Below are 27,743 nucleotides of genomic sequence, written 5' to 3'. Positions count from 1 at the left end.
GTGGTATGAATGTGATTGATAGCTGAAACGTGTCAACAGGCTTTCTGCTTTGCAACATTTCCTGTAAGCCTCATTTAGAGGTTTATGTGGTTTATGACTTATAAAGAATTAGGGAAAGATAAAAATAACATATTAGATAATTTGAAAATTCTCCATTGACTTAGGAATTACAGCATCAACATCCAGCACTCCGTTGCATTAACGAGGCTTAAGATCAAATCTCTTTATGAATGATCGCCCATTTTCCACAACTTGCAATATTGCTAACTGGTTGAAGAAGTTGTTCCAGGATCTTGAGAATTTTTCTTAAAGTATTCTAATGGTACCGACGCTATCTTGAAGATGTGCGCTTAGTGCGAGTAGATTATATCTAAGCCTAAATATCTTCAAAATGAATGAGCATTCTTCGCTGATGCCATGCAAAAATTCTGTCGAACTGATATCCTACGTGATTGATTTGAGCCGCATCAGAAAAGAGCCTTGGGAAGGAACTCTAACGAATTCTATATGAGACAACAACAAAAATCAGTATTAACTTAACTAATCGAGTGCCATTTCTTTCACTATTCTTGACCTTTAGTTTAGTTTAGTTTAGTTTGATTAACTAGAACCTAAATTTTCAAGCAGTGTTTCAACAATTTGGAATCTATTTTACTCTTGTGACATATCGTGGACAAGGAGTTATCAGATCATCTTTTTGGGAAAATTTCCTAAACCTAGGATACCTAGGAATAAATCATTCAAATAACATTGTTCTATTCTCCAACAATTATTTTTCATAAATCGATTAGTTTCATTTACATTAATTAACTTACACGTCTCGCTGTACTCACGTAGCCATCCTCACTCCTGTCTCGTTCACCAAACCATCGTTCGGGAGGCGGGAAAGAAATGCAAGGAATTAGGATGCATAATTTGCTTGAAAATTGTTACCCACCCAGGATGGAAAGTTTCACCCGATGGATCTCTTAATATGTCACCGACAGATTGCCTCAACTTTTACCCGTAACTTTCACACAACCGGCCACCACCAGGCAAGCGGCAGAGTTACAGTTGCACACCAATTACTTCTGCCGGTGCTCATGGCCTCCCCGCACCATCCCGTCTGCGTCTTAGACCGGCGTCAGACAAAGTTTGACAAAGATCACGGGCAGTGCAGCGGTTCTTTTAAATTTGTTTATTCATCAGTGTACCACGGGGCAGACGGTAGAATGGGGGTTGGATGGCCGGGCGGTGTGGGTAAATAATTTCATTTCGGAAACAGTGATGTCAACCGTCACCGGACGCGTATCCTGTCGCGTCACGAAACCGGGTGACGAATGATGGTTGCGAGTGCCAAGGTTAACGCATCCAATGGTGCCTGTCGAACCGTGTGGATGAAAATGTCACTTCTCATCCCGGGGTTGGAAAGCATGCGGCCAAAGAGCCACCGGGGAAAATCGCAAGTAAGCCAATCCTTTCCATCCGGGATCCTTCAGCGCCATCCTGTCAGCGACTCTTTGCAGCAGCTTCCCGGTGGCATCAAAACTGCATCCATCGTCTCGCAGTGAATCTTTCTTCGGCACCATCTTAAATCAAGGCCACATCGACTTTGAAGCATTCCTCTCAAGGTTCTGGAACCGGTAAAAGATAAAGAAGGAAGCGCAACGTCTTTGCAAATCCACCATCCGACCAATCTTCAACTCGATGGACCCGACAGAAAGTGACGCCTTGGCTGGCTGGCAACAAAAGAGCGGACGATAGAGTCCATGCAAGGCGCTAAACAATGGCCAACAATATTCACCCCCCTCTCTCCCATCTTCCTCTCTCTCTCTTTCCCTCTCTCTCTCTCTCTCTTCCTCTGGCCAAGGTACGTAAAGCGGACTTGCAAAGGGCCACCCACGGGCGGGTTGCGTTTAGTGTGGCGCTGCTGATGGATGGGTCCGCGGATGCTGTTGGGATTGGAAAGCAGATGTACCAACTACCGGTCCACCGGTCCTCTACGGGTAATGCATATTCATAGTCATGGTCGGTTCATTATGCGCACCAGCCGTAGCTTTTCAATTATGCTTATTCCGTGGTGCAATTCTGAGACTTAACCTTACTTGTCGCTTTTCTCACCGTTTCTCTTTTTTGCTGGCCCTTTTTTTTACGAATGCATTTTCCTGCCTTGGCGTGTTCGTCCACAGTGGGAAATCTTTGCGTCTCGGATTTTCCGGAAAACAAACAAACAAACTAACAAAAACACGATCGTATCACACATTTGCCACCGTTTGCGGCAAAACGGACGAAAAACCGGCTTCCGGTCCGATGGATCGTTGGCATCGCGCCCAAATCGAAATAAAATGCTAAATAATAATGCCTCACCCTGCAAACATTCCCCTTTCGGCAAGGGAATCGAGACGGCCACGTGCCAATTAAGCCCGCAAGTGTCGCAGCACTTCTCTCCCTTATGGTTCTTATCGTACTGCATTTGGTTTGATGGTGTTAAGCGGTGGAAAACATAAGCAATGCACTAAACATAAGCATCCGGTCAAAAGGAAAGGAAACAAGCATGTTGCATTTTCCGGCTTCCAAAGCTTTCCCAAATTACATTCACAACCTCGCACATAGCTGTGTTTGCTGTTTGCTTAATGTTTCATCTGCACCGATGCGACGTCGCTGGAAGGATTGTTACATGGGTTTGGGTGTGGAAATTCATGAGCTGTAAGTAGCAATTAAAATGATTGCAATTTTATGGTGGTTTGTATGATTGTTAATGAAATTAGCCTGTTATAAAGAACGTACAAGCTTTGGGAATTTTGTTCTGCTGGTATCTACTAAGACTAACGTTTGATAGTGGATTGAATTTGTATGAAGAAAGAAGCTCCTAATGGGCACAACTAGAGTTAGATTTTATTGAGAACAATTTCGAAGTCTGTCACTTCACCCGCTCGTGAATTAATTATTCTATTTCCTGAATGACCCATCGCACTTTTTAAAGTTCATGTGGATCTTAAGGTGATATTTTTTCCCAATAACCTCTCTATATTCGAAGATTGAACAGTTGAGAAAGCTTCGTACAGAATCTATTTCATTTAAACCGCTCAGATTCCAGAGATTGGGCAATCGGATCCGGATCCGGACTAAATCTTAAATGTGGGATGGAAACATAAAGAATTGTAAGCATTTAATATAAATTATAATAATTAAGAATCAAGGATTCTTAATCAAGGAAGGACAATGAAGAAGAAGCTGTCAGGACGAGTTTATGATTTGACGGAAGAACTCACTAAAATACAACAAATTTCTACAACAACAGGCTCTAAATGAGTCGGTCATGTCATTAGAATGACATCGGATCAACCCAACTCGCAAAGTCTTTTTTTAACCCATCCACATGTACAAGCATGGATACAATTATGCATTAAACGTAGTAAGTTGTTAAAACCCACACCCTTCACAGTTATCAGATAAAAATGAAGGTAAAATGCAACACGTTTCCAAAATGCAATACTCGTTTGTTTCCTTTCGCTAGTGTCGCCACTATAAAATCGTTAATCTCCCCACTACCTTACATACATAAGCAAGATTAAGATTACACACTAAGCCCGTGGTACGATTTAAAACCCGTTTACAAAAGAATTATTCGTTACGGCTCAACACCCTCAGCTGTGTGGGAGGAGACCATCGTCCCTAGCGCAACACCACCATTATGTGCAGCTGCCGGTTGGCAAGCCTCCAAAAGATAGTCGATTTATCTTCCTTCCTAAGGTCGTCGAATAGTCGATACCGATGGGTGGAAACCAACGGTTTTCAGCAAAAATTATTTGAACCCATTGAAAGAAAAACAAACCCCCGTTCCCGATACTGGTTGTGAGAGGAATCGAGAAGCAAAAAACCAAAACATAAACGAAAAGTACCACCATCACCGATTGTGCTATGCTGCACTTTTTTCTCCTTCCTCTCATTTGTGTCATAATCTCAGACCCGTTTGATTGATGGACGGCTGTCGTTTGCCGCACCTTAGGCGAGAGCCTCTTCAACACTCCAGACCCTCCCAAACGGCGCGGTGAAGGTTTCCCTAAACGGTACCTTAACCTTGGCGCGGCGTAGAAACGAAAACCCATCACGCGAACACGTTTGTTGTGTGAAGAATTGGCTGAACCGCGCAACGGATTTTCGAATCAAAAACAAAACTAAACTGTTTTAAGGATTTGTTTTTTTTTTTCGTTTTACCTGTGTGACAGATCGTGAAACATTGGAATATTTCATTTCACGAAAACCAACCGAACGCTCGAACGGTCTTTAATGCTTCTTTGCACGTGGAACAATTCGACCTATATTTGCGTGTGGCGCTTTTGTGTGCGAGTGTGCCCCCGAACTCGCATCACTGATCAATCGCAGCCATTCGATTCACCTAACGGCTTCGGCGGCTTGGAAGCTCAAGGCTTCGGGGCCACAGTTAATGCGGGGGTCGTGATTATTGTTTCGGCCACACCACTCCAAAGGGAACGAGCCCTTCGATCATAAGTCGCTGGTGTGTGTGCGTGTCAGAGGACTTGCCGTACATGGTTTCGTACCGGGGTTGTACTGTAAGATGACGAAAGTTGACCCTGTTTACGGACACCAAAAACCCTATCCCTTCCAGACGATTGCAAATGGTGCGTGTCTTTCGGGGCCCTAAACTCGCCTGTCGCGCTCGCCTGTCAATAAGATTTTGGGCCACTCTTAAAACACCCTTTACTCGCATGTCGAATGTTGTCTGGCCATTGCAAATGCGTTGCGATTGCCGCTCAGCGACCTGCAGAGCACAAGGGATGGGTTGAACACTGAACCGTTCCAACCGTTGCCATAGTGCAAAGGTTAGCTTTAAGAAGAATGGATCGTATCTTTAATGCTCGCTGCACAGCACGAGCACATTCTGCTGCTAGTGGATGCTGTACAGCTGAACGGCAGCGGGGGTTCTTTTTTTAATATTTTTGCATAGAATGACTGCTTCGGGGTTAGGGCGCATGACTTTTCGAAGGTACGCTTGAGGGCCCATACATCGTCCAGAGCCATGGTAGGATGAGCTTTACAGGTTGATGTTTATTCAAAATATTAACCCAGCACCTCCGTGATACTGGCGAAGCTTTTCATCTGTCGTTGAAGTGCATTTCAAATATGGAGACGACGCTGTGCGTCACATTCGTTGTATTTGATGGTAGTGTTGTTTGACTGAGGTCACCAAAGCACCACCGCACTGATCCTCCAGGATACTAAGAATACGTCCTGAAAGGTGATTCACCTTGAGAGGAAAAGGATTTAAAGAGCAGCTTTTTAAAGAGACAATTTTTAAACTAAATCTTGTACCTTCCCTCGGTGTATTCATGATGCTTTGTAAATAGATGGATATTGTATGGTAAACTTTTGCTACAACACTTCATAATTTAAAAGTTTATTTAAATCACCAACTCGCCTCGTGCTTGGTCCTACCGTTTCAAGATGGAACGCGTCCACACTCACGCGATGAGTTGTGGAAAAATAATCGCAGCTGTTCAAGAATCTTTTCACTTCTTAGACACATACCGCTGATGATCGTACAGCGTCGGCAGCATCAACATGGGACACCGAAACAAAAGGCAAACATGCATACAAACCGACCTCCACCGATCCTATCCTTTCTTCCTTCCATCTCACAGTGTGGGTGTGTTTGTGTGATATGTATGTGTCGCATACCAATTCTTTCGCATCCATGAGGAAGAACTCGCTCACCTCACTCGTCAACCTGCCGGCATACCGTGCATGTGTACACGTGTGTACACCGGCCATGGTGCAATGTAAAACATACCATCAACAACCTATCCCGGCATCCGGCCCCGACGGTACGGAAGCCGATTTGAGCCGGGCTGGTGGGGGCTGGAAAAAGCGTAAACCCTCCGACCGACCAGAACTATTCCATTCGAGCGATTGCAATGCGCTCGGGGATTAGGGGGGGCTGGGGCGCGTTTGGTGAAAAATAAATACGAATAAACATTCCACACATCGCCCCCGGGTGGGGGGGTGGAAAATGGGGCCGGGGGTTTGGGAATGCATCGCAATAGGGAAATGCTCCGTATCCGTTCGCCCTTTCTTTCGCTTGCCGGTTTGCCAGCATTCAATCCACGGATCCAGCGCATTGATGTGGATATGGTCTCAATTTGACAACCGTGCCCGTCAGTTGTTTGCTTCGCCACACTCGGCACATTACTTCGATGGCAACGGGTTTACCCGGACCGTACCGAACATTGTTGAAGGGTTGATTGGTGGATTGTTACATAATGTTGGTTCTCTTCTTCATTGAAGGTGGGTTCCGTTGCCAATGCAGTTGGTTCAACAGTTGGGTGGTGCGTATTAAACACAATATTTATATGAAATTCTCACATTATAAGAGTTGTCTGTAGCAAGGGCAAGTAGGGTTTTGAGAAGGAACTCAACACGACCTAGCTTACACTAAGCTGACACACTGATACCAATTAGAACTATGCTACGTTACATGCAGGGGGAGATATTTATTAGAGAGATTAATTATTTTTAAATATAAATACACTGTTATTCTTTGAAATAAGCTTTAGGTTAAGTCTAAACAAGTTGTATAACAAAATATAATACAAATATTGCATAACGTTTTAAGATCGCTGTAGAATTATTCTGTTAGAATTAATACCGGTCGAATTAATTCAATCTCAAAAAAGTTAAAACTTCCCCACAAATTTATTTATTTACTGAGCGAAAGTATTTACGGGAGAAATCCATGATTTGTGACTGGAAGAAAGTCGCACGCTTAGAGCACTAGAGAATTTTCTGGATGGCAGCGCCATCTTCTGGCTAATTATGGAACTACATATAGTCCGCAAGATCGTGTCAAATATGATCGCGCAACTATGATCGAAAACTAAAGCATGAGACTAAGACCTCTAAATGAAACAGAGGTTAACAATTTTATAACACAAAATGGTAAATATTATTTGTAAAATATAAGGACTAAATCAAAAATTGACACACATTTATATTAGTATATTTAAACTATTATCAATCGTTATACTACAATCAACATTTGAGTAATATATTTGTTAATGAAAGCATTTAAAATAATATTTGTGAGCTTGTTGCATCAATTTGAATTAGCTTTTATATGAATTTTCCGACAGTGTGGCTATTGAAAACTGATTTCATCTACAACTAAATTATGCTTTTTTTCAATTGACAAGAAAAACTCATGTCCTTTATTTGCGATTGCAGAAACATTTGTGACGAATGCAATTTCGGCAATAAGAAAAAACAAAATTGAAACAAAATCAATTTTCCACCCCGAGATGATGGCGCACCGTGGGCACCGTGCTTTGCCTGGGCACGCTAAAACCGAACCAACAGCGATGGCCAATTTAGAGCCGATCGATTAAAATCCCGTAATTGACTTAATATCGCGCAGCGGTGTTACCGATGCATCGATGTTGCACAACGACCATCATGGGTTGGTCCCTGTACCGATACGGCCGATATGCCGGCTGTCGAAGTTCAACGATGCAAGGAATTAGAGACAGTTTGCAATATAGCGCTGAAATTGATTGGTGCTGATTGAATTCCGGCACGAAGGAGACACGCGCTGTTTCGGGGGGAAAAACGATCGGCATGACTGTCTCGGTGCTTGAAGCTGCGCAGAGGATTACACTAATTAGCCTGTAAATAATAAATTGATAGCATTTGCGTGGTCGGGTCTGCAACAGGGTGCGAGCGCGCGTGTCGATTAAACGATTAAGTGGAAAGTAATGCAATCATGCACTTGTTTCATGCTGTAGCATGGTGAGTACACGCAACCTGCTGAGGGGCGATACTCTCGCATATCACGCTGGATGTAGGAGAGTTATTAAAATAATTCTATCGAAATCAAATACCAAATCGCATTAAGTGCCTGCAGGTGGGTAGAACTATTTTTTCCTAAGAATCTATCCGTTTACTTTGAATCTTTCGTTGCAAAGCGGTGGGCGACGGTGGGCCACGCTCGGCTAACCGTAAGCGATATCAAATCGCATCATCATTACCATCACCAAAGCCACCACAGTTTAATGAGAAATTTAATCAACCGTATAATCGATTACTAGAAGTTGATTGTAAGTTGTACAATATGGTTCCCACAGCTGTCCACTCACACGCGACTACATTTTATCGCACCGCTGTTGATGTGAGTGGGTGTGCAACAAGCGACCGGCGTTAAGCCGTCAGCACCATTGCACCATAATTACACGAATAAAGTATAATTTGGTGAATTATAAACGGGAATGGGTCATCGTGCATTACGCTATTCGGTTAATTAATAAAAACGTTATCTTTTAAATGCTCGCAGCAGAAAATATCGCAATATGTTAAAAAACATTGAAGTTAGGCTAGAAATATAAGGTTTTCTACTAAATTGGATACTATTTTGGAGACTTGTCACAGCGCCCTCTTGCGGGTATATCACCTTTGAGTTTTGACAGTTCTTCTTTTTGCTTTTGTTTTTGTTATGAAACATTTGTTTCGTTTATTTGTTAAAGTTTTTTTTTCTTCAACACCCTAAAACGTCACCTTGAATGCTAAATAAGTAAAGAGCAACGAAGAAAGTCGACTCTCTAATATTGAAGTATAAACGATACTGCATCAGGAGTCGACGTACGCGGATTATAGCAGTGTGCTATAACGATATCTTGGGAACATGTCTGCTACATACTATTTATATGATTCTCATATTTTGGAGTTCTAACGCCTAAAAGTATGCAAATAACTAATAGTCCTTAAGTATTGTTTCACTATTTTCGTTCAGTGTCTCCTGCGCATCTTTCACCAATTTCAATTCAATCCAAAGTTTTTTTTCCTAAAGAACTCCATTATTGCACAAGGAAAACAACAAAAGAACATGCTGCAAATGTTTGATTGGAACACTTCCAACAGCATCTGATTAGATGCCATAAATTGAACCAATTCTTTAGCATTCAACATCCTCAAACGAAGCTTCTTCTTGTGCTAAAACCGAAAGTCACAGTGCGAAAAAAAAGGGGTGTACACTAATATATGCACGGACACAATTCAAATCGTGCCTGCCTCGTCATCGTCTCGTGAATGGTGAGCGGGCTTACGGAACGGCAAAGAAAAGTAGATTAACTGTATGTTCATAAACATTGCTCACACTTTCGGTCCCGTTCCGGCTCGTTCAATCGTGTCGGCGATTGTAATCATCCATCCAGTGCTCCAGTGCATTGGTAATGTGCCTAAATTCAATAGAACCTGTGACTACCATTGTTGATAGCCATATTCTGTGACGCGTGCTTCCTCCAGCCCGTCCAGTCCGAAGGTCCGAAATGGAATTGAATATGTATAAGGCACTGTCGGGGGATTGTTGGCGTACGCCTGACTGGTGGCACAATGGTATTATGCCATTGCATTGATGGGCACTTGCTTGCCATCCACTCGGCTCCTTCTTCCTCTGGTGAAGCAGCATCACATTACATCCGCCCGGCATATGCAACAGATTACTATGCAACTGCTTTTTCTGCCAACACACGACACCAACCCACTACCAACCCTTTACTACGCAAACCGACTCGCCTCCGATGTGAAGCGTATGTTCCACTGGGAACTATTTATCTGTCAGTCAGCGCAAGGCGCACCTTTCACGCATGCAGTAGCAGTCACCGGCCATAACCCCGGTCGGGTTTGGAAGCTTCTCAGGAAACACTCCCGAGCGAAGCGTGCCAACGAAGCGTACCGATGAGATACGTCCAAATTAGCATTCATCTCAGCACGCCCGAGCGGCGTTAATTTGCCCGATAGATTCCGGGGCAGGACTTCTTACCGGCTTACCGGAGGCTCGTCCAGTCCCGTGAGACTGCAGCCAGTGTCGGCATACTGCTGCTTGCGATCAATTTCGAAACTTTACCCAAAGCGTCCATCTTGCACATAGAACGATGGTTGACAAAAAAAAAACACTCCACTATCAACGGTGTGCATGTGTGTGTTTGTGTGACTGGGTCCGAATAGGTTGATAACAAATGTTCACATTCGCGATGGAGCAGCCCGGTGCTTCACGGCACCGATTGTACGAAAATCGTAGTACGCGAGCCGTTGCATAATGTTGCAACTGGCCTGGCCGGGTTTTCAGCAGGTACATCACCGGCTTTACTAGTAGTGGTCGTTTCTTTTCGCCTCTCGCCACACGCTACTTACCGGTCGAGCGAAACGGCTATCAAACTGTAGACGGATGCTGCCACGGATACGCCCTGTATGTAGGGTACGGTTTTGCACATCAACCAACCGAGCATCCACGCTGCAATGGAAGAAAAGGTAAGAGCAGAAGAAACGTCGTTAGGTACGGTACGGAATCCCGCGTAAAAGCTTGTTGTCTTGCCAACCGAGCGGCGCAAAACCAAACAGCATATTTTCCTGGAAAGTTTGATTAGAATTATTCCGTTCCTTGGGTGGTTCCGCTGCGCCAGGACGGAGTTTGAAATGAAGTTCGGCATAAAAAACTCACAACAATTCCTTTCAATGTCGATGTGCTCTCTGTGTGTGTGTTAAACTGGTAAGGAAAATAGGATAGGATCATCTGTAGTGTTCTGACCTTCTCGCTCGATTTGTATTTATAGCTTCGTACAACGCGTACAAGGCAAAGCTGTGTCCAATTCAGTCATAATTTAATTAAAAGCTAATGATTATTTCATGTTTGCTGTAAATGCAACCGCAGATAAATCATCCCCTTTGATTGTATGGCTGAAAGTAATTGCAAAATGTCAATCAGCGTTCGTATTATGTAGTTTATATACAAGCTCTTGTCCCACTCACCGAGAAAGAGAGAGAAAGAGAATGAGTGAGATGAAGACCTATTTATCTGTGATAACTGTGAGGATGTTTTTTATTTCATATTGTTGGTTTGCGCTCTTTATCTACCACTTCAAACCTTTTTCCGCATCAAAATGCGGCACTCCAAAAATAGATACCGAAGATACCGTGTGGCTTGGTTGGAGCACACAGCTGTTCTATCGTACCTCGGACCAGATGAAACCTCAAAGTCACCTGACTTTTGACCTTTACCTTGCGCTGCAACTCGCTCGTTCGACAGCGGACTCGAACAAAATGTGTTTGCCCCCCTTCTGGGTATGTGCGCCACAAGAACAACAACAACAACAAAAAACCAAGGAATCCCATTCCCCTTCTGCACCACTCAACCGGTGGTGCGCGGTTGACCCGGATGGCCGACGAGGGCACAAATGTCACGGGGTCATGCACGGGGAGTTGGGTTTTGTATGGTGGTACCACTCGGCTCGCAACCTTTCACAAATCGAAATGCAGTTGCGGCTTCTTCGGGGGCCCCGTAGATTACGTTTACGCTTGGCGGAACGGCGGCGTCTCCAGCAGCCGCGTCAAGTGCATCCGCAAACGCTCGGGCGAAGAACGGTCGCGTCCCAGGCGGGCGCTTTTCATTTGAGATATTCGTTATACTTTCGACCGAAACCTCACGTTTTGTTTGCGCTTTTCCGCCCCGTTCCGTGAGAGATCTCATTAACGGGGAAGGATGCAAAATAATGGGATGGGACGCGCAGAGATGGCGTGTGGCGCACGGTCTATATCACGGTAGGCCATTGCATCATTAATGTCATGCTCGCGTTATGCACTAATGTAACTGCACCATTTAATGCGTAGCGGTGGAATGACTGCCAAGCATCTGATGCCGCATTGAGATGCAGTTCGTTTCGCAGCATAAAATGTCATTTGCATGTATCTGCCACACCCGTGTAGTGTTTGTACCGTGACGCAGTGGATAAAAATGTTACCCAGTCGGAATGATGTTCAAATAAGCCAAAGGATCCCGCTGCTGCAGAAATTTGTGAATAATATTTTCCCATTACCCTGGAAAGCGCTGGAAAGCGCAGGACCATCATTCATACTCCAACTAACGCATAGTTTAAACATCGCAAATCGTTGGCCACAGAACCGACTTGCAGCACAAAACTTTACCTTCTGCTGCTGGCAGAGTTCATGTGCCTTTTACTAACCATTCACGGGAGATTCACGAGCACATCGTTCGTTAGATTTTGTCTTTACATCACACGTAACTAACGCGTTACTAATAATTACCGTGGAAGGTGTGGAAACTTTCCACATACTTCACCCGTTACATAAGCGGCTAAAGCGGAAAGTTTGCCCAAAGTTTGCCTGCTCAACGCCGCACGAGGAAGTTGGAAACAAATAATGGCACCTGCAATTGGGCTTAACGGCAGTGAAAGTTAGGTGGATTTGCACCGGCATTGATGGTTAGCGGTTAATAAATTATATTTGAAGCCTGCTTCAAATGGGATCGGGGAAGTGTAAATGATTTGCAATAATTTCATATCCTTCACTTTCTTTAGTTGTAGTTGTTCAGAGTAATACATGCAGTTGAAATTTATCAAAGAATTGGGTCTAATGGGCGAAACTGAGATGGCCAATGGAGTCAGAGAGCGGATCAAGCGGTGTAGCGAAAAGGCGATAATTTATACTGAATTCAATGAGGAGAAATTTTGAACCACGCTTGAGATCCGACAGTGTTGTGTAAGGCATGAATTCCTACAGTCCCTTTTCAGGAATGGTTTGTGAGGGTACTTGAGATCACGTCTACTAGTCGATGCAGCTGAATAACCCAAGATAATGGTGGTTGTGATGATTAATTTTAATTATTCTCAAAGGTTCCTTCACTAACAGAGCCTGCTAAAGAAACCGGAGTAGGAAAAAAGTCGTTCTCGTCTGTCACATCATTTGACGTTGATTTTAGTGGTGTTTTGAGTAACTTAAAATAGTGTCCATCCTTCCAGAAATCCATCAGGTTACGAAGTTACAATTTCTGACTTAAATAAAGGTATCAGGAGAGCACTAATACGTGCAGAGCGATCGGATCTCACACGGGTAGTATGTAGATAGATGATTAGTAATGTAGCTCCTATTAAGTGCATTGCTTCAATGTCACACGAATCTTCCAATATACCGATCGTATAAACGCATCACCAACAAGAGAGTAAAATTCATAACATCCAATTGGTTTATCTAATCGAGTACAATCTTATCTGTCGCCAGTAGTACCAACCTGCTGTTTTGTGCATCAATAATAGTGCTTTCAGGTAAATTAATCCACATTCAGCTAGGTTTTGTAACGGAACGTATTTTGTGTGAATTCTCGTCCATTCCAAAGCTGCACTGGAATATATTTTTCCACGAGCTTTTCTTTATGTTCACCTAGTACCCATTGTTCCGTGTAGTCATAGGTCTTGTATTTAGTCGATCCAAAAGACAAAAGAAACAGAGAGGGATTGAAAAAAACAGGCATCTGTACACTACATTTACTCCAACATTTTACCAATTGTTTCCAATTCTCATTCGCTCTGATATCGCTGCAAGTTGGTGGTCCTTTTTCCAATACACCTTCAAACTCACGTCAGCAACTCACAACTCGCGTTGAATTTACTCATGGAACCTCCTAGTAGTAGGCATGGCTCATTATTTAAGAGAACACTCAACACCAATACCCACAACTACATCCACACATTCGCAATAGTTCGCCCCAACAACCAGATAGAAGGGTGTGGTACGGTGGCCAACAACTCATCTTGTGCCAGTCAGAAGAGGCAACGGTGAGACGAAGTGATTAATCAATCTCGCCACCGGAGGACGATAAATCAAATTTGCAAAGTGCAAAAGTGCAGCAATTACAATTATCACCATTTAACCACACGTCAAACACTTGCCGACCATAACCGCTTCCCATGCAAATGTTCATGTGTGTGTGATATGTCTTGTCTTTAGCTTTTCTTTTAGCCCATCCACCATCTTCGTTCTCCACTCACCGACGCCGACATTCAACGGCCGATCTCGCAAACATCTCATAATGGTTCGCTTCCTGCACGGGTCGTTTTGCCTACCAGTGGCCGTTCCAGTGCGCACATACATGTGCAGGCATTAAATTAATGGCGTTTATAGGTTCAGTGCACAGGCACAATGGTTTCTAACTCTCCATGGACACGGTTTTACTTCCATGCCATCTTCGCTGGAAGTCGGCAGGCTTCTCGGTAGGATAATTTGTTGTTTTTTTTTATTTGATGTTCACTTCTTTCATTCACAACAGCATTGTGTTCTCGCTGTGCCACCACGGTGGCTGTTGTTTTACAAAAGCTGGGTCAGTTTCTGGTGGGTGTGCGCAAAATCCAACATCCCCGTATGTTTGGTCGGTCGACACGATTCTATTGTTCTTCTCACGTTTAGGAGAAGAGTTGCTGTAAAATGCTCCTTCGCTTCTAGGCGTTTGTAAGCGGCCTCCATGCAGGCGAACGATAAGTTATTCGTAATGTTGAGCGAAAAGAACGAGCGTTGGAAAAAATAATTCAATCACCAAACATTTTGTTATCTTCCTCGAGAGTAAATATTCTACATTGCTTGTGAGATACACCGATCCACTACGGCAACCAATAACACTTTTGGGTACTTATCAATCCACAACATGCCCTCATGTAACTATGGAGGCCTAGTTCGCAGCGTCGAGAAAATTATTTCCGTCATCGCCATAAAGATTTCCGTGGCAGTGCTGATTATGAACTTTACGTTCCCGTGCCACCAGCACGATGCTTAACACACATTTAGCCTTTTCTGGTAGTTCTTGGAATAGAAATTTTTATGTAGCGCAAAAGATACGGCATTCCACACTATGATGTTTGATATACGGTTTATTATGACTATGGGTAAATGAAAAATAAAATTCTATGCTATAATTACATTTTTCGCGTAACCGTCTGTCATACGTAGCGCCTGAAAGTATGCTATCGTCATTTTACGGGCTCGTCTACTTTTCTAGGTTCTACACGGTTTGTAAACATTATTATTAGGCAAAAGACGGATTTGGCATTTGGCACGGCCCAAAAAAACACCATAAAACTGGAATATGTTTTAACTTCTATCCTATTACATGCATAATAAGCAATTGCATACCTTTAGGAGCAAAAGTAAATTAAAACGAATATGCCTAGTGAGATCAATCGGATCACTGATCTGTCTACAACGCCAAACCCTAAAGTACATCAATGAAGTGAGTTTCAAAATTCAAAATCATTTGGACAATGAAATCTAATTGAAAGCTAGAAGAAATAAAAAATCAACAAACAGTTCAAACTCGAGCAGTACTGCTGAGTGTCAAAGGACATAAAACGAAAGTGTAATCATAAAGGAAAACAGCTTCAACTAAAGCTGTGTGCCACTTTCAATTAGCATCAGCTGACTTTTACACGGCATGCAATAATATTTCAAGCATACTATTTTATAGTACAATGCTTTTTCTCCAAAAATCCACCGTCAAGGGCATTCTATTTCGGGATTTTTTTTGGGGTGGGTCAGAGAAGGCCACTGTAATCCCTGGAGGGGGACCCGCTCACTTCATCACAAGGTAACAACAGAAATAAAACCACTAGCGGCAGGTGCAACCACTGTAGAAAAGGAATTCATTTATTACAAACAGTAAGCCTCCACCATTAGAGGCTAAAATTCCCGGTACTACTGCTCCACAAATACCATCGCCAGAAGACCTTGACTGAAATCATCTCCTGCATCGGTATGGGGGAATCTTTGGGGTAGGTCATGAATATTCATTACATGATTCCCTCCTTTTACATGCCCTCTTATTCCGCTGTTGGGAGGCATGTGGCTACACAAAAAAAAAATGTACACTTGTCAAAGGGCTGGGACTGCGGCCTGCCCACTCAAGGATAATCAATTCCAATTAGAACAATTCCTGGTCACTTCCCTTTTGCGTAATAGATTGTTCCAGCCCATCCAGGCCACACACAGCGGCAGGGAAACGGATGATCGAGAGCGTGCGTGTATGTGTAGCGCTACTCATCCTCACACGATCATTTTCTTAGGAAATTCACACTGTTCTAAAACGCATCTCATTCAACAACATTGGGGAAAACATTGGGGCCTTGTGGTGGTCTGATTGAATTATTTAAAGCTCACGGCCATTAAAGACCATTTTCCAACAAAACGTTGAGTGGATTGGGCACACAATAGATCCGTAGATTTAACATCATTAACCAAAAGCTAAATGTCCCCTCGAGGGAGGGTGGGGGCTAGCATTGGATGTAGTTTTTGTGTTGCTGAGCTTTCCCGGTATACGCTTCTCATTGGATCGGAACTGTCGCTAATCCCCGCCGGACTAGCCGCGAGCCGTGCGGAAGATGTTCGCTGCTCGAGAAGGAAACCCCCGGTCCTTCCAGTTGGGATTAAGGTTTAATGCTTTCCGGGTTTGCATCAAGCATCGTGTGTCTCCCTGCCTGCTCCCGTGTCATCAACAGTTGCCGCGTCTCTTATGGATTGCACTGGAGTGTAAATATTTGACTCGTCCGGTGCAATGTGAAGGCATCCCGTGCGGCCCATTCCCGCCAACCCGTAAGCAGTTCTGGTCCTCGTGGAACAATTTCAAGGCCAAGCGATCGACTGCTGCGGTGGTTGGTGTCGTTGCGTCACCCTGTTATTTGTCTCATACCGATTTTCCGTGCATTTTCCCCCTTGATGACACTCTATTAAGGATGGCCCCAAGCTACACATTTGTGGAGACGAGAAGATGGGGGTTGATTTTTTTCCTCCCACATACACCAACCGGGGGAAGAAGGCGAAAGACTGCAGAAGAGCGGAGTCGGCGATAAGCTCCCTCCCGGGAGAAAGATGTGCACCAGGCGACCGTAGAAGTGTTTTCGAGGTCGATCCTTCATCGTTTGCGGGAACCGAACCGGTTCAATCTACCGGAAGCGGACAACCCCCACGCGATTCGACGTCCAATGTAGAATGTTCGATGGAAGTCATAAATCGACAATTCTTACGGCGTGCCGGATGGGTGGATTGCGATACCCGTTCGGCAGGGTTTGCAGGATGGGGACGATCTTTCTTTCAATTTTCTCGCATCATCACAATAACAGCGGCAAGCATTGAAATGAACGCCTTCGCCTCATCAACGTATGTTTGGTGGGCGTACAAATGCAGTCATATGAAGCATTCTGTGGTTTACCCTTGTACTACACACATACACACAGGACTCAGGACACATTCAAGAGGACTACTCGAGCACCGTACTAGATGATCAAGGTTCGACGCCTTGCGAGCCAACAGCATCGGTTGGAAGGAAAAGATGGTAGAAATTAAATTACCCACAAAAAAACGGGGCAAATACACATCCTTTCGCTTGCATCGAGTGCATCGCCCACACACGATGCCGTCACGCTATGCATCTTGACATACTTTCCTTGCAGCTTGTGCCGGACACAATAGGGATGGTTTCGTCGCTTGTCGCACTCAATCTTTTGCGAACAGCGCATACATCCGTCGCCCTTTGCCGGTTTTGTTTCAATCGGCAGCTATAACCTCTGTCGCCGATTGTCCCTACATCCTTCCCGGCCGAGGGCAAACTCATTTGCGAGAGATTACATCGAGATAACGATCGTTTACGGATGCTTCCGACGAATTGAGCCATTAATATTGAAGTTTTGGATGAGTGAAACGGCACACACTCACACACACACACGCAGCCACCCACACATTCTTGTGGTCGATGTCGAAGCTGAATGAAAATGTCACGTTCGACGTGGACGAAGTGTGCTGAAAAATGGATATTAATATCTTTTACCCTGTAATTGAGTATTGATCGTGGATGCGAACGGTAAAACGCAACTCATGCGAAGAGAACTATTATCGACCATTAAAACAATTGTTAGATGCCGTTTATCAGATATATTGCTTGTTTTATCAAAGAACTATTCCGGGAATCTATTCCGTTATTGGAATTCATCAATTTCTTTTCGTTTTGCAATTGCTTGTTAGAGATATACTACTCTACGCTGAATGCCGCGTCGCTAAGCAATTAATTGGATGTGAACGCCAAAAAGTATGCAATGCTTTGACAGATTGTGAAGTCGCGGATCGAATCGATCGGTTCTTTGCAAGATCCAAACTCAGACTCAGAAATATGATCTACAACAGCAGAGAAATGTGTTACAAACACTATGAGTAGACGATATTTATATTAGATATTTTATCATATATTTTAACAGACTTACATCTAGTTAACCATTTCACAGTTTTTCCTAGTTTTGCCCTGTTAGCCAAATCTAATGAAATTATTCTTGTTGGTACTTTAATAATAATAATTAGTATTATAATGGTATTGTTTTATAAAGTTTCCCATTTTAACTCTTACTTTAAAAATTCTGGACTTGGTAGCGCCTGAAAGTATGCAATAATTATATCACAGACTTATGATGCAGACTTACTCAGCAGAAAATACAATTTTCCCGAGTTACTTTAAATTAACCTTTGCTTAAGTGATATAAAAAAGATATTATCTATGTATAAAAGATATGTTCAACGAAAAACATAATATTTAGGACGGAAAGTATATATTCAGGCGCCATGACCATCGTAAGTGAACTGTATCTGGACAGCAGTACACTTAAACATGCACCACAATTTACTATGGGCACAAGTCTCGGGAGCCCCATAATTGTTTATTACCTGTCAAAGTACCAAATGATACCGTTTTGTTTGCAATTTCTGGGAAAAGCAAAACGATACGACGCATACGGCAACGCGAAGGTAATTTTAGGCACCGCTCCATTCAGCGCAAAAATCTTCAGAATTTTTAAGTGTAGCCTTTTTGTTGTTGTTTCCCTTAAGTGGCGTTACGTAAGAGTGACTAAACCATCAAAGCAAATGCTCGCTACAAGGCGGAAGTCATGGCATGGCAGTAGTAAAGTGTGTGTGAGCTCTGGTGAAGGTCATGGGGCCAAACCAGCCAGTATACCGAGGCTACACAAAGGTAATAAAATTCGGTGAGTAAGTCCTCGAAATGGAAGAAGTTTGTAGGAAAAAAAAATCCTGATCCAAGGCATTAAGCATTTAGCGAGGTCAAAAGCCGTCGTCTTGGGGGAGAGACTTAATGATTGCGGGACCTTACTAATTGCGGGAATGAAGATTGATTAATATTGGTGAAAATTCTCCCAACAAATATTATTTTATAGCAAATTGGGACAGCTTCCCAAATATACTTAGGAGAAATTTTAATCTTTGACCCCGTAACGATCCAACGAATTTGTTCCGTGGTGGAAAAACCAGGTCAAACACCCTGGCACTTGTATTTGGTTGTGTTTTCAAAGGTTCTCGTAGGCATCTCGGCGGTCTCCCTCTTGCGTGTGGGTGCATCCGAGTGCGTTGGGTTGATGCACTGTCCCAAGCGACAGGAAAACAACGCACCATGTGCACCAGTAACAGGGCACCTTCGTTTTATATCCCGTCCCAGGGAAGCGAGAATCGTGCCATCATCACTGCAGGACACCCAGCATCGGAATGATGTACCCGGTCGGTTTCGAAATGGATTCACACACCTGCGACGACCAGCTTCGGCTTTTCGAACAACCGACGATACGGATCCTGTCGGGTTTCGGCTCCATTTCGGTCAGTGCATTTTCCCCTTGGTTTGGAAAAGCTGGAGAAAGTTCGACAGTTTTCTCCCGCTAGTACCATCAGCATGAAATGGCAATATTGCACTCGGTTTGAATGCATCTAGCTTCTCTCTCTCTCTTCGTTTCTACTTCCCCTTTTCCCTCTTCTCTTCCGCTGCTTTTCTCTTGTATGTTTTCGGAGAAATTTCGACAAGTGCACCTCGATGTTAGGAAGATACGCTTTTTCCCGAGTGCATCACCACTTGACGATCGGGACCGATGTTTGCAGCACGCTGTTCGACTAACCTACACACACACACGTACGCGACCCCAGTGTGATGGTGTGCGTTTGGCCTGGTTTCTGACTCGGGCCCGTCTCGGCTGTCTGGGCAGGAAAATTTATGGGTTCAACTGCTCGACGTGTAGCTGTTGCAGACGAACCCAGTGCCCGATTTTCCGGCGAAAGGGTCGCAATCGGGAAGGGCGAACCGGGTGAGTGGAAGCACAACGGATGCATTTTCACTTCACGACGAAAGCTCTACATCTCTCTCCGTCTCGCTAACGCGTTGAGAGCGGCCTGCCCGGTTACTCTCACTCCAGCTGGTGCACTGGAGCTGCTGCTGTATCCTGTGCCCATTTGCCTGCTGTGGCACGTTGCTGTAAAATGTTTGTGTTTAGACTGCTAATCCAAACTCTGAGGGTGAGAATCCTTCCACGGATTCCATGGAGTTGGAGGTGTGCCTCGGCCTTGCATCAATACCGAGCAGTGCCGAATAATGACCCAACAGACAGTGCCGGAGCCTTTTCGTTGAATTGGTTTTCCCCGGCTGCGGTGGGACGGCACGACGCTGGTGCAACATTACAAGGCAGCAAGGGGGAAGTTCCTTGCTGGGTTTGAAGTTTGGTCACGTTTGGCGGAAACCCTCAAACGGAAGAGACTCCAACCAAACGCCCGGACAGGATCGACTGTAGCGTACGTGAGCCATTTATGGATGGTGCAGCGCGAAAGCACCAGACATGGGGCGCATCGCACGTAAATCCGGAATACCATTGTCCGGCCAGTATGACAATAGCTTTCACTATTCTTCTACCCAAGCCGGAAAACAAATGTTTGGAGTACGGGAAAAGGGTGGTAGGAGCAGATGACAGTGGATAAGCAATAGAATTAAACTAGCGAAAGCTTTGGGTTTACGGTGGGGTTTTCGTTTATGTTTTCCACTTCCGGTTATTACTTAATATTTAAGAAAGTGGATCATAGTGGATCGTCATCCTATTTGAAAATTTTGATTTTTTATTTAATCACTCGTGGCCATTTTGCTTTTTATGATGTCTTTAGGTGAAGTTGTACCATCACTAACAGTGAACGGTAATAGAGAATATTACAGCACCTGAAGAATTGTTTATAGTATAATTTTAGTTCTTAATTTATATGTTCCGTTTTTGTGAGAGCTTTTCTACTGTGTCTACATTAAATATTGATATATTGACTAAGTTAATCAAGTCCAGAATGCATTACAAAGTGTTTACGATCGAAGAATTCTTTGAAAAATCCAGGGTCAGTGTATTATAACAAAATGAAGTTGGAAATCAAGAATTCTTTGAAGAACTCTTCAAGGTATTCTTAGTAGATACTATACTTATTTGCCCATTACATTAGTAAACTGCAATACAGTTGATTACAAGTTGTATAAACATAACCTCAACTGTTTGAAAAAGTGTGAGATATTCTTTCGAAACATTATCTGTCTTACGGCAAGATGTACGAGTGAAAAAGATTCTTGAGATTGAGATGTCCCTGTATCTGACAAAGCTTCAAGAAAATTCTCAATACTCTCATCATTTTGTGAAGAAATTGTCGAATGGTAAACCACATAAAATATGTCTTAAAGCTACATAAACAACCGTTGTTTACTGCATTATTAGACACTGGTAACTGTGGTTAAATTGTGCCCAGTGAGTACACCTTTAACAGGCGTACAACTAAGCGATAATTAAACCGGCATTAAACTGTACCTGCTGGGGTGGTCTGAGCGCTGCCGAGCACTACTTTTAATGGTTTCGTATGGTAACAGTCGCCTAGCTATTAGTTTACAGTTTACAAATGACTTTTCAACCCTCACCAAATCATACCAATACGCTGCAGCACACATGCACTGGCGTTCGAGCGGCAACCAGAGGTTGAACTTGAACCTTTCATCCGGTGCCGTACCGTACGCAGACACCAAAACCGCACGAGCGCTGTAATTATTGCCAATTCCAATGAACTTGGCCCCGACGAGCTGCGGGAAGCGCCCCAGTATCCTGCCGTGTAATTGAAGATGAGTTTTCTGATTGATGCATTCCCCATCGTTTCTGCACCATTTAGCTTAGTTCTTCCACTGTTCCGGGATGCCCTAGAAAGGAGAAATCCTAGCGAGAAATAGATAAGCGAAAACGGGGCCGTTACGTTGCATTTTACAGCCAACCTGTTAACGCCCGGCCTGTGAGCGCTGGTCATCGGTATCGGCAACGATTGAGAGCTGCTGGGAAGCGAAAGCACGCAAGCGATACACACATAAAACTTGGTCATCAAATCATCATACAGGCTACGGCTATCTCATGCCATCTCGTTGTCTAATGGTCTGGCCCATTCGTTCGGGTTTTTTTGTTGCCCTAATGCTACTGATCTAATAGAATCCCACTGCTCTCGTGCGGCGACCCCAACCAGCCCAACACCAGCATAATGCTGCCACTCGCAAACATGCTGAAAGTTCATTCCCACCCTGTTGGGCCTTTTCCGGCAGGTGCGGTGCTACAGCGTTGGTAGTGGTAGTGTTGCGCCTGTGTGCGTCCCGCTTTGCGCCTGTGTAACAGTGGGCACGGCCTCATCAACCCGCATCCCCAAGATGCTCCCTTAAAGCGGCCGCTTATGTACAGCGTGGCGAGGCTTTGCGATGACCTATTTATTTTATTCCCACTCATATCCGAATTGATTTTCCTTCTTTTCCGCTTTTCCGGGGTGGCTGAACCACCGCCCGGCCCGATGAAGGATTCGCGATAAACGCCCCAACATTCGCCTGTCCCGCGTTTAGTATTCGCGTTCTTACCACTTCACTCACCCCTCCATCCCTTTCCTCAACCCGCCCGCACCATCAGTCACTTTACGATCCACCATCAACCGAAAAGCTGCATCGGTAACAAAAAAAAGCGAAAACTGCGGACGAAAACGAAAATGTCATTTAAAGAGAGGCCTTGGCATTATGGTAGGTATGCGCATCCGTGTCGAAAAATTGGCCACCACATAAGGATACAGGAAGTACGGGAATGGATGTTTGTGTTGGGCGGGGGAAACAGAGGGCAAACCCGGGGACGGGAAAAGCATAAAGGGCAAAACAATGATGGTACAAACATCCCGGACACGCATGACTTTCGCATCTTCTGCTCGCGAGTGATACGCATTTCGGGGAATTTTGTAAGAAGCAGAAGAAACCCATCCATTCGCATATACAGAGCACACACAGGCACAGGCCGTACGATCCACTCTTCGAAACGATGAGTACAATTGGGCGAAAAGAATGTTCCGGATTAGCTCCGGCTTGGTGAACCGCCCGGTGGACACGGCATGGGAGATGGGGGAACTGAAGTGGGAATGCTTCCAGCATGGGAGGCAGCTTGTTTTTCTCTGCTGTGTGTTACTACGATTGACCTCGGCCGAATCTCGGCCCAGTGATATAATCCACGCTTCTTAATACGCCTGAGTAGTCAACAAGATCCGCCGAGAGATTCCGTCTACTTTGCGGATTGCTTTCGATTCCATTCCCTTCCTTCCTCACGTATCCCCGCTCCTGGGATCTACCATGAGGCAGAAGGAACAAGGAACCAGCTATCGGACAGGTGTAACATCAAACGGGCGGATGGGTTGACCGTGCGGTTGATATTCTGATGGTAGTTTCGGGTGCCATTCCGCTTTTTTACCCCTACATTTGATGGGAATGAATGGAATTTTGAAGGTATTAGGTATAAGCTGTTGGAAAAGTGTGTCACATTCCTTCCTATCATAATGTATCTTTATGATATTAGTATGAACCCACTTCCTGGTATATTGCTGTAATATGAAATATTTACACTCTGTCTTGGTCTCTAAGATAGATGAAGTCATTTATAAGCCATTTTTTTGCAATCTTTGCAGGGAGATTAACACATTTATGGTCATTGTACATATACGTGATTAAATATAATAAAACAATAATGCAGCCCATATTGCTGTGTTGAGATTAAAGTATCCTTCACTACAGGATAACATATCACTTTGCCAACACATTGAATTGATACAAAGGAAACCATGTAAACATTACTTTTTCTGTACAGATTGCATACCTTTAGGCTTTTTCGAAGCACAACACAATTTCTAGTTGGAAGATTGCACCAAAGAGTATTGGTAGATTGCTTACATCATGGTTGTGTATGAGCGTAATGTCACACAAATTGCATGTATTTGGGCGTTTTTCCATGAGCTCCAAAAATGTGGCCAATAACATTCATATTGCTCAAATGAACGTGATTTTCTTGCACTAATCACACATTTTTAGTACCAATCGTATGCACAATAGCTAAAATGCTTTTGTGTCTTCTTTATTTCCATTCTTAAACATCAAATGAAACGTGTCGATGCAGCGACTCTTCGTTTGTTTTTCGAATTCTGTTAAAGCGAAACGAAATCGTCTTTTCAAGCATCGAGCTTCTGTATGGCTCGTTCCTCCCATACGCCAATCCATTTGTGATGCGGGCAGCATAAACCAGCATAAACGGAAAGGGGAGCAAAGTGGAAGATCCGTTTTTCGCTGTCTCAGCATGGGGCTCGTACTAGTCTAGTTTGCTTCCCGCAGCGTTACCGCTGTTTCTTGGAGATTGTTTCCTAATGCGATTGTTGAGCGTCGAGGATGATGTTCCCGTCCCGTTTCGAAGGCAATGAGCAACAATAAACGCAACAAGAAATACGCCCCCGTAAGCGGATGATAATAACCATCGAATCCATTGATGAAGATGATGAAGATGCTCGCTGGGACAGTGAACACGCAAATCGAAACTCCCCGGATGTTGCCGGAAGGAAGCAAACTCTTTCTTCATATATTTCTTCCTTTTCTTTGATCCGTTCCACAGCTGGCTCGATACAGAATTTTGATCTCTAACAGGTTGTGATGAAGGCAGAAAAGGAAACCCTACCCCTTGGCTCGGGCTGAGGAAAGCGTGTGAGTGGCGTGGCATAGCGTCGAAATGAAATGTTACAAATATTGCCGCACGGAACTCCGAGACGGGGGTGGGTACGGCTTGCGAAACGCCGTAATCTGGCATGCGAAGCGCGAACGTAACAAGGATAATCAGTGTTTACTGCACGTAACACGTTTTTCCTATTCTGACTGTCAAGCGATTGCATCCTTTCGTTCCGTTCGTTCGTTCGTTTCATTTCGTTTTCGTTCCGGCGTGAAATGATCCTAGACGTGCCGAGTGGTGGCACGAGTCGGATGATTGCTGCAATCGGAAGCTACGCTCCGGGGGCGAGAGCATTAAAGCCGGAAGCTGTTGGTGTACAAGATCACAAATAAACAGTGGCTATGGCTTACACTGAAGCTGTTACAATGTGTACAATAATGGGGAAAGGCAAACAGGAGTTTGATGTTCTCGCCAATCCCTGGACGCGTGGACCGTTGTGAAGCTGTTTAATTAATTGCGAATGGTAAAACAAAACGGTGGCTTTACATATGCTGATTCATGCATATCTCTCTATATTTGTGCTTCTGTAGCTTGTAATACAAAATAAAATTCAGTAGAAATATGTGTCCTTTAACCTCCAGAGGAATTATCAACTAACTAGACTATCTAGTTTGTCGATCAACTAAAGCACCCAACTTTGAAATGAAAATTGCATAGTTTTAGGCGCTGTGCAGCTTGTGGGTATTTCCCTTCTATTCTACCTGCATGTACTATTACTACTCAGTACTGTACTAACAGATACACGACAAGAATTGTTTGTTATTGTATGTTGCATGTGGCGTACACAACGCTGAATATGCAAAAAAAATCTCCTCAAATCGACGTATCGTACCACAGTGTAGGATATGGATCTTCATGAACAGATGATTGAATAAATCGCACGCAGACACGACCATATCATACATCTTCTCGCAAGCGATAGGATACACGAAGCAACAACAACAGCAAAACAAAAAAGGACGACCACCGTCAAACATCACGTACCATCTGGTTCGAGCACGATCCAAGCAACCCAGCACGTGTCACACGGCAGAAACACATAATACGGTCGGAACCACCGCTTAGCGTATGAGCGTTCGCGTAAGTTGGTAGACACATCTGATTGACTAATAGACCTATCGATAGAAAATAGCCGAGAATGGTGGCGTAGGATCTATGCCAGTGGTATGATGCTAACCGTCGACTAGCTGGTTGCGCTAGCCATGGGATGAAAGTATCCCAGTTTTTGTTACACTTTTGCGAACCCCGTCGCGCAACGCCTCCGAACGCGAATGCCGGCGTACTATTTTGTGCGAATTTCTTGTGATGTTATTTTGCTTGCGCTAAGCGTTCACTCAACGATCTAGCCGCGCTTTGATGCTGGCATGATTCGTGGTGGTGAAGTAGTAGTTTTTGCTTTATAGGATTTGTTTTCCTTTTTTGTTTCCCTGGCATTGTCAACTCTTTAGCGATGGATGAAAGACGGCTATTGAAATGATTTTTTTTATTGCGATACCACGCTTAAACGCTACAATGTCTTCATTAGTATGCTTTTTTGCTATGTTTTATCTGAAGTGCGGTAGACAGCAGCGATGTAAAGTTTATTTAAGGAAAAAATGCTTTGAAAATGGTGGAACGTTAATTAAAATTTACGCCACGCTTGGTGTTCGTTCAACGCCTAAAGGTAGGCAATTCAGGTGTAAAATTTTGCAATAAAAACTGAAGTTCTCGATGCTTAACCATCAACTCAGTTTTATATCAACACCATTAAATTAACTACTTAAAATTAGGATCCTTAGGTGAGCTAGACCAAGAAAAAACGTCAAAATATGTAGAATAGATCTTTTCTTCACAAAAGGGGGTTCTCGCCTGAATGTATGCAATCATAAAGCAAAACATCACCTGTTGGGAATTTAAAGAATCAAATGTTAGTAGTAACTAATATTAAGTATATTGCAATTCGCTAGAAGTATGCACCTCTAAAGATCACAATCCAGCAGTGTGTTGTAAAGATCATACATTTATAACCTTGTTTGCTTTGAACTTAACATCCATAAAAAGAGAAGTCTTTAATATTACCCCAGTTATATTGCAAGTGAGCCAATGCACTTGTCTATACGTTGACACATCAGCGCTACAAAAAAAGCACCGTAAAGGAAATCAATACGACGCGAAGCATAAATCAACATAATCAAGTGGACAGGAATTGAGTTGAGCAATTATCGACACGAGTCCGGCTGTTACCATAGCGACGGCAGGTGCTAGCACCATAAGCGTCGTACGGTATATATCTATATATTTATACATTATTTCTGCATCTCCTTTTCTCTCAACTCTGGTTCCCTTTTTGCACAGACCACCTGCAACTCTTGCAAAAAGGGAAGTCTCCGCTTACCAGCATTTGTCGTGTCAAATCGATTATTGGCAATCAACCTGCGTCCTGGTAGGTGGCGTAGCATGAGTAGCGCGTTGCGACGAATTTCAAGCGTAGCATCTCCTGCAAATACGGTAATAATGCATCGGCAAGCCCCGGAGCACACATCTTGCTAAGTGTATTTCAAATGCATTTATTCAAAGGCACCCCGCAAGTTGTTAGGCTAATTTAATATACGAACTTTATTTAAACAAGGCACCAAACTCAACGAGATAGTTTCGCTTGTTAATCAGTACAGCAGAAATGGTGATGATTATCGCAATACGATGATAATGTTGCATGGAAAGAATTTCAAGATTTAAGGATATTCGATAACGTGGTCACTGTCGTTACGCTACTAACAGTTTTCCCTTCAGAAGATCGTCATTGCACAACGATAAGCTTCGGGGAAATTATGCTCGTACTAAGAAACGCTTGAAACAATGTCCGGCCCGGGCATGACACCGAATCAAACGCTACAGCTACGTTCGACCGTCTGGGAACAGAAAGGTAAAGACCATAATCGTACACGATACGTTCGTGTTGCGGCTTTAGCTAGCTCTGGCTTTCATGCAGCAAAACGTACGGTCTGTTCATTTGCCTCAGGGCATGCGAAGACACCAGGAACTCGTTCCAAAAGAAAAGTT

The 27,743-nt window shown here is 43.8% G+C and overlaps 1 protein-coding gene across 1 annotated transcript in view; it reads right to left on the bottom strand.

Annotated features, from left to right (window-relative positions):
• Positions 1–27,743, bottom strand: part of LOC128297193 (neuropeptide SIFamide receptor-like) — an 83,047-nt gene that overhangs the window by 31,341 nt on the left and 23,963 nt on the right. Inside the window, exon 3 of the mRNA XM_053032793.1 lies at positions 10,180–10,279. Within this exon, the coding sequence (XP_052888753.1) occupies positions 10,180–10,279 (100 nt within the window). The remainder of the gene's footprint in view (positions 1–10,179; positions 10,280–27,743) is intronic.

Source organism: Anopheles moucheti, chromosome 2, assembly GCF_943734755.1.
Source record: "Anopheles moucheti chromosome 2, idAnoMoucSN_F20_07, whole genome shotgun sequence".
Lineage (NCBI taxonomy): Eukaryota > Metazoa > Arthropoda > Insecta > Diptera > Culicidae > Anopheles > Anopheles moucheti.
The sequence above is the reverse complement of the archived record's forward strand: the minus strand, read 5'-3'. Positions and strand labels throughout refer to the sequence as shown.